Source organism: Dendrobates tinctorius, unplaced genomic scaffold, assembly GCF_039654945.1.
Source record: "Dendrobates tinctorius isolate UK_male_01 unplaced genomic scaffold, ASM3965494v1 ptg000156l, whole genome shotgun sequence".
NCBI classification, from domain to species: domain Eukaryota; kingdom Metazoa; phylum Chordata; class Amphibia; order Anura; family Dendrobatidae; genus Dendrobates; species Dendrobates tinctorius.
The window spans coordinates 31,942,547-31,958,333 of NW_027361823.1; the positions used below are offsets into that span (position 1 = coordinate 31,942,547).

Below are 15,787 nucleotides of genomic sequence, written 5' to 3' on the forward strand. Positions count from 1 at the left end.
GACTATGGGATGGAGGATAATTATAATTTGCCATAACTAATCACAGTTAGTTACTATGCCCGGGCAGCGCCGGGCTCTTCAGCTAGTGCAGGGGTCCTCAAACTTTTTAAACAGGGGGCCAGTTCACGGTCCCTCAGACCATTGGAGGGCCGGAATATAGTTTTAATAAAAAACTATGAACAAATTCCTATGGCCTGCCCTATGCACACTGCACATATCTTATTCAGAAGAAAAAAGAAACAAAACAAGAACAAATACAATTTTTAAAATGAAGAACAAGTGTTAAATCAACAAACTTACCAATATTTCAATGGGAACTGTGGGCCTGCTTCTGGCTAATGAGATGGTCAATGTCCGGTTCCATATTTGTCACTGCTAGTCGTAACAAGTGATGCAAGTGTTCATCAGTTAGTCTAGATCTGGTAGGAGATTTCAGGTGTTTCATTCTGGAAAAAGTCTGTTCACAGACATAAGTGCTGCCAAAGATGGTTGCCATTTTGAGTGCTTGCTTCCTGAGATTAGGATATGTCTCAGAGGGGAGAGATGCATAGAAATTAGGAAGGCTGCTTGACTTGAATGCGTCTTTCAGAGAGTCACAATTCTGTAGTTCAGCCAGTTCCATTTGGTAAACTGTATCCACATTTTCAATGTCAATAGAAAATGGGTTACGGAAAAGCTGTATGTCCTGTCCATGGAGATGAAGCTCTTTAAATCTAAATTCGAATTGCTTTAGTAAGATTTCCAGTGAATCCACACATGTTTTGTTTGAGAATGCAACCAGTGGTTTTTGCGCTAACAGATTTTGAGTTGTGGGGAGATGGCAGAAATTTTCCTCCTTCACTTGTTTGATGAGGAGGCCTAATTTTACTTCAAATGCTTTCACATGTGATTGCATATCACAGATGAGCTTCCCCTTTCCTTGAAGTTGCACATTGAAACTGTTAAGTAACTCTGTTACATCTGTCAGAAAGGCAAGGTGCCATTTCCATTCTGCACCATTGAGCTCTGGTATTTCTTTGTTTTTTGAAAGCAGAAATTCTGTAATCTGTGGAAGCAAGTCATAGAAACGTTTCAAAACTCTCCCTCGACTCAGCCAACGGACTTCTGTGTGGTACAGAACATCTTCATAGCCAACATTTAGCTCAGACAGAAATTCCTGAAATTGTCTGTGGTTTAATGCATTAGCTCTAATGAAGTTAACACAAGATACCACAATTTTCATAACAGAGTCCCACTTCAGTGATTTACTACACAGCGCCTGTTGGTGGATTAAGCAGTGTATGGCTATTGGATGAGAATGGTTATACTTGTCCATCTCTTGGTTAATGCGAGCAATTACTCCTTTCTTAGACCCCACCATGCTAGGAGCACCATCAGTTGTCACACTGGCTAGTTTAGCCCAGTCCAGCTCCAAACCATTCACAGTTTGGCAAACCTTTTCATAGATGTCCTCTCCTGTAGTTGTTCCTTTGATGCTTTGCAGTGCAGCAAGCTCTTCTGTGACTTCAAAATAATCATTCGTCCCACGAATAAAAATTAGAAGTTGTGCAGAATCACGAATATCATTACTTTCGTCGAGTGCCAAGGAAAAATAGGAAAGTTTTTTTGCGGAGTTTTGCAAATGCTGATGCAAATTGTCTCCCATTTCTTCAATCCTTCGTGTAATTGTAGGTCCTGAAAGACTCACTGTACTAAATAAATTGACCTTCTCTGGACACATCTCTTTGGCTACAGAAAAGAAGGCATTCTTTAACAAATTCTCCCTCCACGAATGGTCTGCCAGCGCACGCTATTAGCTTGGCAACTTGAAAACTTGCTCGCAGTGATGAAATATTTAGCTGCTTCTGCTTCACAAACGTATTTTGCTGAGTTGTCAATGTATTTTTTAGTTTTAATATTTTATCTTTTCTCACTTCTCCAACCAAACAATCATATTTATCTTTATGTTGAGTTTGATAGTGTCGACGCAAATTGTATTCTTTGAACACAGACACTATATTCTGGCATATCAAACAGACAGCTCTTTCCTTGTACTGCATGAAAAAGTAATCATAAGTCCACTGTTCCTTGAATATCCTACACTCCGAGTCAATTTTTCTCTTTCTCGATGTCATTGTTTCCTAGAGATTCAAAATCGCTATTAGTAAAATACCAATATATATACAGCTCTACAAAAACTACACCAGAAATAAAATTACCCACACGGAGACATACAGACTGCACTGCCCATCATTGCAATGTCATCAGTGCCTATCAATGCAGCCTTGCCAGTCCCCAATAGACAGGTAAATGTCCCCAATAGGCAGCATTATCCCCCATAAGCAGCATAGTAGTCCCCCATAGGCAGCATAATCCCCCATAAGCAGCATAGTAGTCCCCCATAGGCAGCATAATCCCCCATAGGCAGCATAATCCCCCATAGGCAGCATAGTAGTCCCCCATAGGCAGCATAGTAGTCCCCCATAGGCAGCACAGGTCCCCAATAGGCAGGTAAATGTCCCCAATAGGTAGCACAGGTCCCCATTAGGCAGAACAATGTCCCCACTAGGCAGGAAAATATCCCCAATAGGTAGCACAGGTCCCCATTAGGCAGAACAATGTCCCCACTAGGCAGAAAAATGTCCCCAATAGGTAGCACAGGTCCCCATTAGGCAGAACAATGTCCCCACTAGGCAGAAAAATGTCCCCAATAGGTAGCACAGGTCCCCATTAGGCAGAACAATGTCCCCACTAGGCAGAAAAATGTCCCCAATAGGTAGCACAGGTCCCCATTAGGCAGAACAATGTCCCCACTAGGCAGAAAAATATCCCCAATAGGTAGCACAGGTCCCCATTAGGCAGAACAATGTCCCCACTAGGCAGAAAAATGTCCCCAATAGGTAGCACAGGTCCCCATTAGGCAGAACAATGTCCCCACTAGGCAGAAAAATGTCCCCAATAGGTAGCACAGGTCCCCATTAGGCAGAACAATGTCCCCACTAGGCAGGAAAATATCCCCAATAGGTAGCACAGGTCCCCATTAGGCAGAACAATGTCCCCACTAGGCAGAAAAATGTCCCCAATAGGTAGCACAGGTCCCCATTAGGCAGAACAATGTCCCCACTAGGCAGAAAAATGTCCCCAATAGGTAGCACAGGTCCCCATTAGGCAGAACAATGTCCCCACTAGGCAGAAAAATGTCCCCACTAGGTAGCACAGGTCCCCACTAGGCAGAACAATGTCCCCAATAGGACCCGGCATTAAAAAAAAAAAAAAAAAAAGTACTCACCTATGTCCCCGCACTGCTCTGAAGAGGCGCCCGCTCGTCTCTGTCTTCTTCCGGCACAGGCCCAGGCGGCGTGACATCATCAGACCGCGCAGGCGGCGTGATGACAATCACGTCGTCTCTGTGCACTGTGCTGTGGGAGGGCTGCGCAACGCCTTTCCTCGGCGCCTCGTCCCGCCTGCAATTACACGGCCCGCCGGCACTGAACTGCAGTGCAGTTCATGAGCTCAAAGTCGGCCTGGCGGGGGGCCGGATAAAAGTCTTTGGAGGGCCGCATGCGGCCCGCGGGCCGTAGTTTGAGGACCCCTGAGCTAGTGTGTGTATATATATATATATATATATATATATATATATATATATATATATATATATCAACGACAAAGCAAAGTCCAGCAATAACGTGAGCAATCCAGGATGCTGTTAAAAAAAATTTTCTTTCTTTTTATTCATAAATCCATTAAAATGCAGTGGTCCAAGCAGTTCAAAACAGCAATAACGCAGGAAAGTAGTGCAGATAGGACTAATAGGACTATGTGTTTCAGCGGTAGAACCTGCCTTCTTCATGGTCCAGAATCTAATCTGCTTTCCAAACATGGAACCTTATATACATCCCACTCCCATCAGGGTAATTATAAACATATGTGAGAGACTTAAAAACATGAGCTATAAAAGCAGATCAAACATATAAACTATCCACATATTGATCAGTATACAACATGCATAAAGATTATAAGGAAAGGATTCAGCATATTGGAGAAAAATACATTCGGAATGTCCAATAACCTGACCATAAGATTTAAGTGGTACACCTGACCATAAGATTTAAGTGGTACAAAAACATAGAACAATAATATTAACCAGTATTATAATAGTATTATAATTTATAATATATATAAAGGTTGCATTCTAAGCTCACTCCAGCTCCCGTCTCTTCACTGCATACTGCGTACCTGTGATAACTACATTTTCACCCTCTCTGAAATGAAGGGTCAACAGAGCAGCCCGCACTGTTAGTGCGTGTTGTCAAGGTACATAGCGTTCAGAGACCGGAGACGTCTCTCTCTCACGAGAGCGCAACATCATCAGCGGTGTTTCGCGCAATGCATTACTGGGACCGCAAGACCGGGCGCATGGAAAGAAGATCGGAGGCCGTCGGAAGGTGAGTATATAACTATATTTTTTTAACAGAGACCACGCATACCAGGAAAGGGGGGTGAAGGGGACCATGCATACCAGCAAAGGGGGGTGAGGGGGACCATGCATACCAGCAATGGGGGGTGAGGGGGACCATGCATACCAGCAATGGGGGTGAGGGGGACCATGCATACCAGCAATGGGGGGTGAGGGGGACCATGCATACCAGCAATGGGGGGGAGGGAGGGGGGACCATGCTGTCAGGCTCCTGACAGCGCCGGCGTACAGCCTCCACTAAGGGACTCACCCGCACCATAGGGACTCCTGGGGACAAGAACAGCCGGAAAATAAAGATGCACAGGACCTGAATGTAGAAGTTTAGAAAGCAGGCACAGGACCTACGGTCATGTGACTACAAGGGGCGGGGCTTAGCATCCTGCTTTCAAAGAAGGTAGAAAACTCAATGTCGGGCAAAGCGGGGGTCATGCACAATACAGGCAAGCAAGGTACAGGAGGGATAAACAGACGGGAAGTCAGACAAAGCCAAAGGTCATACACAAGATCTCAGTAAAGTACCAAGGATGAGACAGAACGGAGAGTCAGAGCCAAGCAGAGATCAAAACCAAACAGACGTAGAAGGAACCAGGCAGAATCCAAAGCAGAATCTAGAGAACAGACCGAGTCATACACAGAGAATCATGCAACCAGAACACAGCACTAACACACTCAGGGGTCACCACACAATGCCAAGGGTGAAAGTATAACTGACAGGGGATGAGAGCTTCCTGAGGCTATAAGAAGCCTCCCCAGAACCAATGAGAGGCCACCATAATAGGTCCCAGTGTGCAGGTGAGAGTCTGCGCTGAGGTCAGAACATTAACCCCAGCAGTGCCGGTCACCCAGCACTGGTATCATGACAGTACCCCCCTCTCAGCGGGGGGCCTCTGGACCCCCAGGCTTGCCTGGGTATCTAGCATGGAAAGCCCGAACCAGATGATCCGCATGCATCAACCGGGCCGGCACCCAGGACCTGTCCTCCGGCCCATACCCCTTCCAATGAGCCACTTGTGAAAACCCCCGGATAAATTTGCGGTAATATTTGGCGAACCCCAAGAAGCGCTGAAGACCCTTAAGATCTCGGGGTTGCACCCAATCCGCAATGGCCTGCACCTTCTTGGAGTCCATGCGAAAACCCTCACCGGATACAATTAATCCCAAAAATGACAATTCTTGCTCACAGAATACACATTTCTCCAATTTGGCATACAGATGATTTTCTCTCAGTCTTTGGAGAACAGTTCGTACATGTTCCAAATGAGAATGCTTGACGGAGGAGTATATCAAAATATCATCTAAATAGATAACGACAAAACGACCAATGAGATCTGAGAATACCACGTTGATGAAATTCTGAAATATGGCGGGGGCGTTGGTAAGACCAAATGGCATGACTAAATTTTCAAACAGTCGCTCGGTCGTGAGGAACACTGTTTTCCATTCATCCCCCTCTCGGACCCTTATCAAATTATATGCCCCCCGAAGATCCAGTTTAGAAAAGCACTTTGCCCCTGATAGTTGGTTACACAAATCGGGAATAAACGGAAGGGGGTACGTATTCCGTACCGTAATCTGATTAAGCTCCCAAAAATCGAGACAGGGACGTAACCCGCCATCTTTTTTTCTTTGCAAAAAAGAAACCTGCCGCCACAGGTGAGACTGAAGGACGTATGTGTCATTTGTGCAGATTTTCAGCAATGTACTCCTTCATAGCCAAGCGCTCAGGACCGGACAAATTAAACACATGGGCTTTAGGTAATTTAGCCCCCGGGACCAGCTCAATAGTGCAGTCGAAGGGTCTATGTGGCGGTAACGTCTCGGCCTTGCTTTCGGAGAATACATCTTCAAAGTCCTTCAGGCATTCCGGAATACCTTCCAGGTCGACAGATGATACAGACACAGATTTAACAGGTTCAACCAGCAGTGCGGATTTATCACATAAATTAAAATCATTAAACCACCATTGAACAATCTCCCCCGTTTTCCAGTTAATAACTGGGTTATGATGTTGTAACCAGGGCATGCCCAGCACCAACCCTGCAGGTAGATTGTCCAGAACAAAACAACTTAGGTTTTCCACATGAGTAGCGCCCACTCTGAGTGAAAACAAGTCAGACATAAAGAGAATTCCCTCCTTAGTGAGGTGAGAGGAGTCAATGGCCATCACCTTGATCAGAACCTTGGGCCTAGCTGTCCCTATCTTACAGTGTGTGACCAATTGGGAGTCAATGAGGTTAATCGATGATCCGCAGTCCACGAAGGCTGTAGAGGAAAAAGAACTACCGTCCACAAACAGTTCCACATGCAGTAAGACTTTAGAAAATGAGGAAAAGGGTACCTGAGGGTCTGAGTAGTCTCCCCGTTGACTACCCAGACCTAGTCGTTTCCCGCCGACCGGGTTGAAGAAGGGCAATCAGGACACTCCCTTTTCCAATGTCCCGTTTTACCGCAGTAAAAGCATAACTGCTTGTCCTTCCGGCGTTTCCTCTCCATATCCTTCAGGGAGAGGGCGCCTACATCCATGAGTGCAGGGGCAGTCTCTTTTCCACTGGGGAACAATGGAGTTTCCACCTGCATCACCCCTCTGGCCCGCAGCCTGCGGTCCATCCAGACGGCCTGGATCATGGCGTCCTCGAGAGAGTTAGGTGGGGGATGTAACGCCAAGGCATCCTGCAGCTGCTCGGACAAGCCTCTGTGAAAGAGTCCTTGGAGTGCGGCGGAATTCAGTACAAAACCACTCAGCTGAGTGTTTCCCCTGACAGATGCTCATCACCATGTCCTCTGCCAATCGCACTCGGTCAGGCTCATCATAAATGTGCCCGGGGGCCTCAAAAAATGCATTCACCGACACTCTCTCAGGGGCAGTGGGAGGAAGGGAGAAAGCCCAAGCTTGTGGGGACCCTCTTAACAGAGACATAATGACCACAACCTTCTGACTTTCCTCCCCAGAGGAACGTGGTCTCAAACTAAAAAAAAGTTTGCACCCCTCCATGAAGACCCTGAACTCCTTTTTGTTTCCAGAAAAAAAGTCAGGCAGTTCAACAGGTGGTTCTGGGGACACCAAAACAACATCACTCGCCCCAGCCCCCAGAGACCCAGCAGCTAGAGCTCCCCACACTGTCTCAGAAACGTGCTGCTGAGAACGAGCCAGAGCTTGCTGCTCCAGAGATAAACCCTGAAACATCTGACTCAGACTTTTCATCTGGTCAGCCAGAGACTGTATGGGATCCATAACTCTCTGCATAAAAACCCCCCAAAAAAACTTAATGGTCAGTTATAATGTCAGGGTCCTGACAGCGCCGGCGTACAGCCTCCACTAAGCAGGGACTCACCCGCACCGTAGGGACTCCTGGGGACAAGAACAGCCGGAAAATAAAGATGCACGAGACCTGAATGTAGAAGTTTAGAAAGCAGGCACAGGACCTATGGTCATGTGACTACAAGGGGGCGGGGCTTAGTGTCCTGCTTTCAAAGAAGGTAGAAAACTCAAAGTCGGGCAAAGCGGGGGTCATGCACAATACAGGCAAGCAAGGTACAGGAGGGATAAACAGACGGGAAGTCAGACAAAGCCAAAGGTCATACACAAGATCTCAGTAAAGTACCAAGGATGAGACAGAATGGAGAGTCAGAGCCAAGCAGAGATCAAAACCAAACAGACATAGAAGGTACCAGGCAGAATCCAGAGAACAGACCGAGTCATATACAGAGAATCATGCAACCAGAACACAGCACTAACATATTCAGGGGTCACCACACAATGCCAAGGGCAAAAGTATAACTGACAGGGGATGCGAGCTTCCTGAGGCTATAAGAAGCCTCCCCAGAACCAATTGTAGGCCACCATAATAGGCCCCAGGTGTGCAGGTGAGAGTCTGCACTGAGGTCAGAACATTAACCCCAGCAGTGCCGGTCACCCAGCACTGGTATCATGACAGTACCCCCCTCTCAACGGGGGGCCTCTGGACCCCCAGGCTTGCCTGGGTATCTAGCATGGAAAGCCCGAACAAGACGATCCGCATGCATCAACCGGGCCGGCACCCAGGACCTGTCCTCCGGCCCATACCCCTTCCAATGAACTAGGTACTGTACTGACCGCCATACCAACCTGACATGACACATGCATACCAGGAAAGGGGGGTGAGGGTGACCATAAATACCAGCAAAGGGGGGTGAAGGGGACCATGCATACCAGCAATGGGGGGGAGGGAGGGAGACCATGCATGCCAGGAAAGGGGGGTGAGGGTGATGATACATACCAGCACAGGGGGTGAGGGGGACCATGCATACCAGCAATGGGGGGGACCATGCATACCAGCAATGGGGGGGAGGGGGACCATGCATACCAGCAATGGGGGGCGGGGGACCATGCATACCAGCAGTGGGGGGGAGGGGGATCATGCATACCAGCAATGGGGGGGAGGGGACCATGCATACCAGGAAAGGGGGGGGACCATGCATACCAGGAAAGGGGGGTGAGGGTGACCATATATACCAGCAAATGGGGGGATGGGGACCATGCATACCAGCAATAGGGGGAGGAGGACCATGCATACCAGGAAAGGGGGATAAGGGTGACCATACATACCAGCAAAGGGGGGTGAGGGGGATCATGCATACCAGCAATGGGGGGGAGGAGGACCATGCATACCAGGAAAGGGGGGGAGGAGGGTGACCATGCATACCAGGATAGGGGGGTGAGGGTGACCATGCATACTAGGATAAGGGGGTGAGGGTGACCATGCTTACCAGGAAAGGGAGGTGAGGGGACCATGCATACCAGGAAAGGGAGGGTGACGGGACCATGCATAGCAGGAAAGTGAGTTGAGGGGGCCATGCATACCAGGAAAGAGGGGTGACGAGACCATGCATACTAGGAAAGGGGGGTGAAGGGACCATGCATACCAGGAAAGGGGAGTGAGGTGGACCATGCATACCAGGATTGGTGGGTGAGAGGACCATGCATTCCAGGATTGGAGGGTGAGGGGACCATGCTTACCAGGATTGGGGGGGTGAGGGGTACCATGCATATCAGGATTGGGGGTGAGGGGACCATGCATATCAGGATTGGGGCATGAGGAGACCATGCATACCACGAAAGGGGGGGTGACAGGGCCATGCATACCAGGAAAGGGGGGTGAGGGGACCATGCTTAACAGGAAAGAGGGGTGAGAGGACCATGCATACCAGGATTGGAGGGTGAGAGGACCATGCATTCCAGGATTGGGGGGGGGTGAGGGGACCATGCATATCAGGATTGGGGGGTGAGGGGACCATGCATACCAGGATGGGGGAGAAGGGTACCACGCATATCATGATTGGGGGGTGAGAGGACCATGCATATCAGGATTGGGGGGTGCATTATTGCATTATTATTGAAACTTCATAAATAAACAACATACATATTCTAGAATAACCGATGCATTAGAATCGGGCTACAATCTAGTCTGACATAAGTAATAATAAATAAAAATCTATGAAAATGAACAAATGAAAGTCAGACTTTGCTTCTCAACCATGCTTCCACAGAATTTTAATAAAATAAAACTCATGAAATAGGCCTGGATAGAGATGTTGGTACCCTTAACTTAATATTTTTTTTCACAAACTTTTGAGGCAATCACTGCAATCAAATGATTCCCGTAACTGTCAATGAGACTTCTGCATCTCTCAACAGGTATTTTGGCCCACTCCTCAAGAGCAAACTGCTCCAGTTGTCCCATGTTTGGAGGTTGTCTTTTCCAGACGGCATGTTTCAGCTCTTTCCAAAGATGCTCAATAGGATTTAGGTCAGGGCTCATAGAAGACCACTTCAGAATAGTCCAATGTTTTCCTCTTAGCCATTCTTGGGTGTTTTTAGCTGTATATTTTGGGTCATTATCCTGTTGCAAGACCCATGACCTGTGACTGAAACCATACTTTCTGACACTGGGCAGCTCATTTCTCTCTAGAATTCTTTGATAGTATTGAGATTTCATTGTACCCTGCACAGATTCTATGCACCCTGTGCCAGAAGCAGCAAAGCAGCCCCAGAACATAACAAAACTTCCTCCATGTTTCACAGCTGGTACAGTGTTCTTTTCTTGATATGCTTCATTTTTCTGTCTGTGAACTTAGGGCTGATGTGCCTTGCCAAAAAGATCCATTTTCGTCTCATCTGTCCATAGGACATTCTCCCAGAAGCTTTGTGGCTCGTCAACATGCAATTTGGCAAATTCCAGTCTGGCTTTTTTATGATTTTTTCAACAATGATGTCCTCCTTGGTCTTCTCCCAAGAAGTCCACTTTGGCTCATACATCGATGGATGGTGCGATCTGACATTGATGTTCCTTGAGCTTAAAGTTCACCTTTAATCTGTTTGGAAGTTTTTCTGGGCTCTTTTGTTATCATTCACATTATCCATCTCTTTGATTTGTCATCAATTTTCCTCCTGCGGCCATATCCGGGGAGGTTGGCTACAGTTCCATGGAGCTTAAATTTCTGAATAATATGTGCAAATGTAGTCACAGGAACATCAAGCTGCTTGGAGATGATCTTCTAACTTTTATCTTTAAAATGTTTGTCTAAAATTTTCTTTCTAATCTCCTGAGACAACTCTTTCCTTCGCTTCTTCCATGTCACCAAACAGCACAGTGAGTATCTGTAGCCTCTATACAGGCCCACTCAAGGATTTCAATATTGTAGATACCTGTGATGCTGGTTATTGGACACACCTTGATTTAACATGTCCCTTTTGTCATATTATTTTCAGGGGTACCATCATTTCTGTCCAGGCCTATTTCATGAGCTTTATTTTTTTTTAAAAATCTGTGCAAGCATGGTTGAAAAGCAATGTCTGACTTTCCTTTGTTCATTTTCATAGTTTTTTATTTATTAATACTTTCGTCAGACTCAAGTTATTTCTGTGACCAGTGTGGGGTTTTCTGTCATTAAACGAGGGGTACCAGCAATTTTGACCACGAGTGTACATATCACATTTCAAATAGTCCATAAACTGGATTTTTTGTTGTTATCTTGACAGCATTCAGCAGTTGTTCTGCATGCCGATTCATTTACAGACAAATGCTAATTTCTAGTATTGTTTGGTAGATGTTTAGCTCAGGAATTTGAAAAAGTAAACATAGAAACCCACAACATTTGTATTTAACAAATAAGGAGATGAAAAGGAAGCCAAATGGATTTTCGTTAACTTGCAAATATTTTCTGGCCGCCATATTGTTGCATATTTCAGTGGCTAGCAAATAAAATGGATTGTGCTCCTTGGTTAAGGTTGGCCTTACCATTGAGAGCAAGACTGAATTGCAGGGAGAGAGAAATTACGAATCTCTCCATGAGAAATTGGGAATTGTAATTATTTTCAGAGTATTCCAACTGCAACAAGATGTATGAAGTAAGTCATGGACAGCTGTAAACAAAAGGCACAAAAATGCCAGAATTAGTAATAACCACAAATTTATAGATGAAGAATAAAAGGATAGCTCTTCATGCATCACATACAAATGGTGGAACTCTTTGGATCTCCAAATTGAAAGAATTTTTTTTCCTGGGACAACATAAAGAAGCAAGAAAATGCTCAGTAGGACATAACTTGGCCTAGATGTGATTGACATCATACCAGAACAATCATTGAAGACCGACTACTGATGTTCATGCAATAGACAGTACAACAATATCATTTTGCATTGAAGATGAGTGAACTACAGCCATCTGTCGGGGTTAGCCTTCATGCACTTCTGGCTTTGATGGGTATAATAGGAAATCTATTCATTCTGATAGTCCACTTTCTAGATTGGTTGAAGACCTACAAATTTAACCCTTGTGATTTCATCATCAATAGCATCAGCCTCTCTAACATTTCTCTTCAAGGTACAATATTGTTCAACGAGGTCTGTTTCTTCTTCTTTACAACATTTTACGCTCAAACCAAGGTGGTTAATTCAATGGTGGTCATCATGTCTTCTTTGGCATTCTCCAGTCTTTGGTGTTCTACTGTTTTATGCTTTTACTACTGTATAAAGATTATCAACTTTACCGGGACATGTTTTCACAAGTTAAAAGCCAAGCTTTCAGAATTGGTACCCTGGATGATCTTTTTCTCTGTAGTTATATCTTGGGCTGCAGGATTACCATCCTATTGGGACCTGTATCGTGTGATTGATATCTCATTTAATGGTGTTTCTAACTATACAGGGAACAGAACATTTGTGATTTCTTTTAAATTTAAGAGCAAATGCAATTGCATATTTAAAGTGTACATGCTGTTATCTGCTGTGGCTTGTACCATTATTTTACTTACCGCTGGGGGCATCATATCATCTCTGTGTATGCACATGAACAGAATTAAACATAGCAATGAAGGATCCGGTGGTGGAAAAATCAATTCCCACTTATCTGCGGCTAAAACAGTCACATCACTGTTAATGCTTTACATATTTTTTTATTGGGCCCTTAATATGATATTCAATGAAACTACATCGATCGGCAGTTTAACATTTTCTATGTTTTTCCTTGCACTTTCCAGTTTTCCTGCACTAAATGCCATAATTTTAATTAACGGAAATCGAAAACTAACAAATATGTGCAAAAGAATATTAGGTATAAAATCAGTTGCTAGTAATACTGAGGTCACTGTTACTACAAATTAGTTTGTATTGTTTCCAGTTTGTTTAAGGGAAGGAACAAGGGGTAATAATTATTTTAGGATTCTACAGGAAAAATGTATCATTGTATAATGTTAGCCGGTAGATAGAAAAAAAAAAATCAAATCGAGACTCCTCAATGGTTGATACCTTTTAATGGCTAAGTGAAAAGATGATAATAAATATCAAGCTTTTGAAACAGCTCGGGTCACTTCATCAGGCATAATGTAATATATTATTGATATTAATAGTTCTGTTTCAAATCACTTGTCTTTATTTACTGCACTATTCCTATTTTCTTTTGTGTGCTTGAAAAAGACTAGCATCGAAACGCGTAGATCTGTCTCACTTGTCCTACATGGAGCTGTAACTGCCTGCATGCTAGTCTGAAAAATGTTTTCCCCTTTTAGTAACTAGTAGTAAAGTACATTTTTTACCTTTTCATTCCACACTGGATTTTTTCTTTTTTACTGAACTAAAATATTGTAGTTTCATAAATATGCAAACCATTAAACTAATACTTAGTTGAAATACCCTTTGAATTTATGATAGCATTCAGTCTTTTTGGTTACAAGTCTATCAGTATAACACATCTAGAATTTGAAATCTTTGCCTGCTCTTCCTTGCAATAGCGCTCCAAATCTGTCAGATTATGAGGGCATCTCCTGTGTATGCTTAGGGTCATTGTCATGCTGAAATTTAAAATTACCTGATATTTAAAACCATTCTTAATTTCATAGAATCATAGAATCGTAGAGTTGGAAGGGACCTCCTGGGCCATCTGGTCCAACCCCCTGCTCAAAGCAGGATTCGCTAAATCATCCCAGTCAGATGTCTGTCCAGCCTCTGTTTGAAGACTTCCATTGAAGGAGAACTCACCACTTCTCGTGGCAGCTTGTTCCACTCATTGATCACTCTAACTGTCAAAAAGTTTTTTCTAATATCTAATTTGTGTCTCCTCCCATTCAGTTTCATCCCATTGCTTCTAGTCTTTCCTTGTGCAAATGAGAATAAAGTTGATCCTTCTACAATGTGACAGCCCTTGAGATATTTGTAGACAGCTATTAAGTCTCCTCTCAGTCTTCTCTTTTGCAAACTAAACATGCCCAAATCCTGCAACCTTTCCTCATAAGACAGGGTTTGCAGACCGGTCACCATTCTGGTCGCTCTTTTCTGAACTTGCTCCAGTTTGTTGATGTCTTTTTTAAAATGTGGTGCCCAAAACTGGACACAATATTCCAGATGAGGTCTGACCAAAGAGGAGTAGAGGGAAATAATGACTTCACATGATCTAGACTGTATGCTTCTGTTAATACATCCTAGAATTGCATTTGCCTTTTTTGCTGCTGCATCACACTGTTGACTCATATTCAGTCTGTGATCTATTAGTATGCCCAAGTCTTTTTCACATGTGCTGTTGCTTAGCCCTATTCCTCCCATTCTGTATATGCTTTTTTCATTTTTATTGCCCAGATGTAGTACTTTGCATTTTTCCCTGTTAAAAACCATTCTGTTTGTTGCTGCCCACTTCTCCAGTTTATTTATATCTTTTTGAATCCTCTCTCTCTTCTCTAGTATTAGCTATCCCTCCTAGCTTTGTGTCATCAGCAAATTTAATCAGTTTACCCTCAATTCCTTCATCTAAATCGTTGATAAAGATGTTGAACAATACAGGGCCCAGGACATAGCCCTGTGGTACCCCACTTGAGACATTCTTCCAACTGGATGTGCAGCCATTTATGACCACTCTTTGGGTCCGATCACTAAGCCAGTTATGAATCCACCTAACAGTTGCCTTGTCCATTCCATACTTAGACATTTTTTCAATAAGGATTGTATGAGATACTTTGTCAAATGCTTTGCTGAAGTCAAGATATACTATATCGACAGCATTTCCTTGATCCACCCAATCAGTGATTCCATCATAGAAGGAAATTAAGTTAGTCTGACATGACTTATTAGTTACAAACCAATGTTGACTCTGTTTAATCACTTCATTCTTATCCAGGTACTGACATACATGTTGTTTAATAATTTGTTCAAAGATCTTTCCTGGTATAGAAGTCAGACTCACCGGCCTATAGTTGCCTGGGTCCACCTTCTTCCCCTTTTTGAAGATAGGAACAACATTTGCTCTTCTCCAGTCTTCTGGGACTTCTGTTCTCCAAGAATTTTCAAAGATTATGGAGAGGGGTTCAGAAATTTCTTCTGCTTTCTCCTTCAGTATTCTGGGGTGTAATTCATCTGGACCTGGAGACTTGAATTCATTTAGGTTAGCTAAGTGTTTCCTCACTATCTTTCTGTTTATAGATATCCTGGATTCTTCTATTCCCTTAATAGGACAGTGAAGAACAGTTGGTGTTACATCTCCTTTCTGAGAGAAAACAGATGCAAAATAGGAATTTAAAAGTTCGGCCTTCTCAACATCCTGTCTTACCATTTCATCATTTTCATCCTGTAAAAATCCTATAGCATCTTTGACTTTTCTTTTACTTTTGACATATCCCCAAAATCCTTTATTATTGCTTTTGACATCTCTTGCAAGCCTCAATTCATTGTCAGCTTTAGATAATCTGGTTTGTTCCCTGCAGGTTCTGCAGACAGCATTATATTCTTCTTTAGATATGCCTCCCTCTTTCCATTTTATAAACATTTTTTTCTTCCTTTTTAGCATGTGCTTAAGTTCTGTGTTCAT

At 44.0% G+C, this 15,787-nt stretch overlaps 2 protein-coding genes across 2 annotated transcripts; one reads left to right on the top strand and one right to left on the bottom strand.

Annotated features, from left to right (window-relative positions):
* Positions 1 to 307: 307 nt before the first annotated feature.
* LOC141051230 (general transcription factor II-I repeat domain-containing protein 2-like) lies at positions 308 to 1,645 on the bottom strand. Its single transcript, XM_073548102.1, has one exon. The coding sequence runs from the start codon at positions 1,643 to 1,645 to the stop codon at positions 308 to 310; it is 1,338 nt and encodes a 445-aa protein (XP_073404203.1).
* A 10,496-nt stretch (positions 1,646 to 12,141) lies between these two features.
* LOC141051231 (taste receptor type 2 member 40-like) lies at positions 12,142 to 13,098 on the top strand. The gene has a single exon (XM_073548103.1). The coding sequence runs from the start codon at positions 12,142 to 12,144 to the stop codon at positions 13,096 to 13,098; it is 957 nt and encodes a 318-aa protein (XP_073404204.1).
* The last annotated feature ends 2,689 nt before the right edge of the window (positions 13,099 to 15,787 follow it).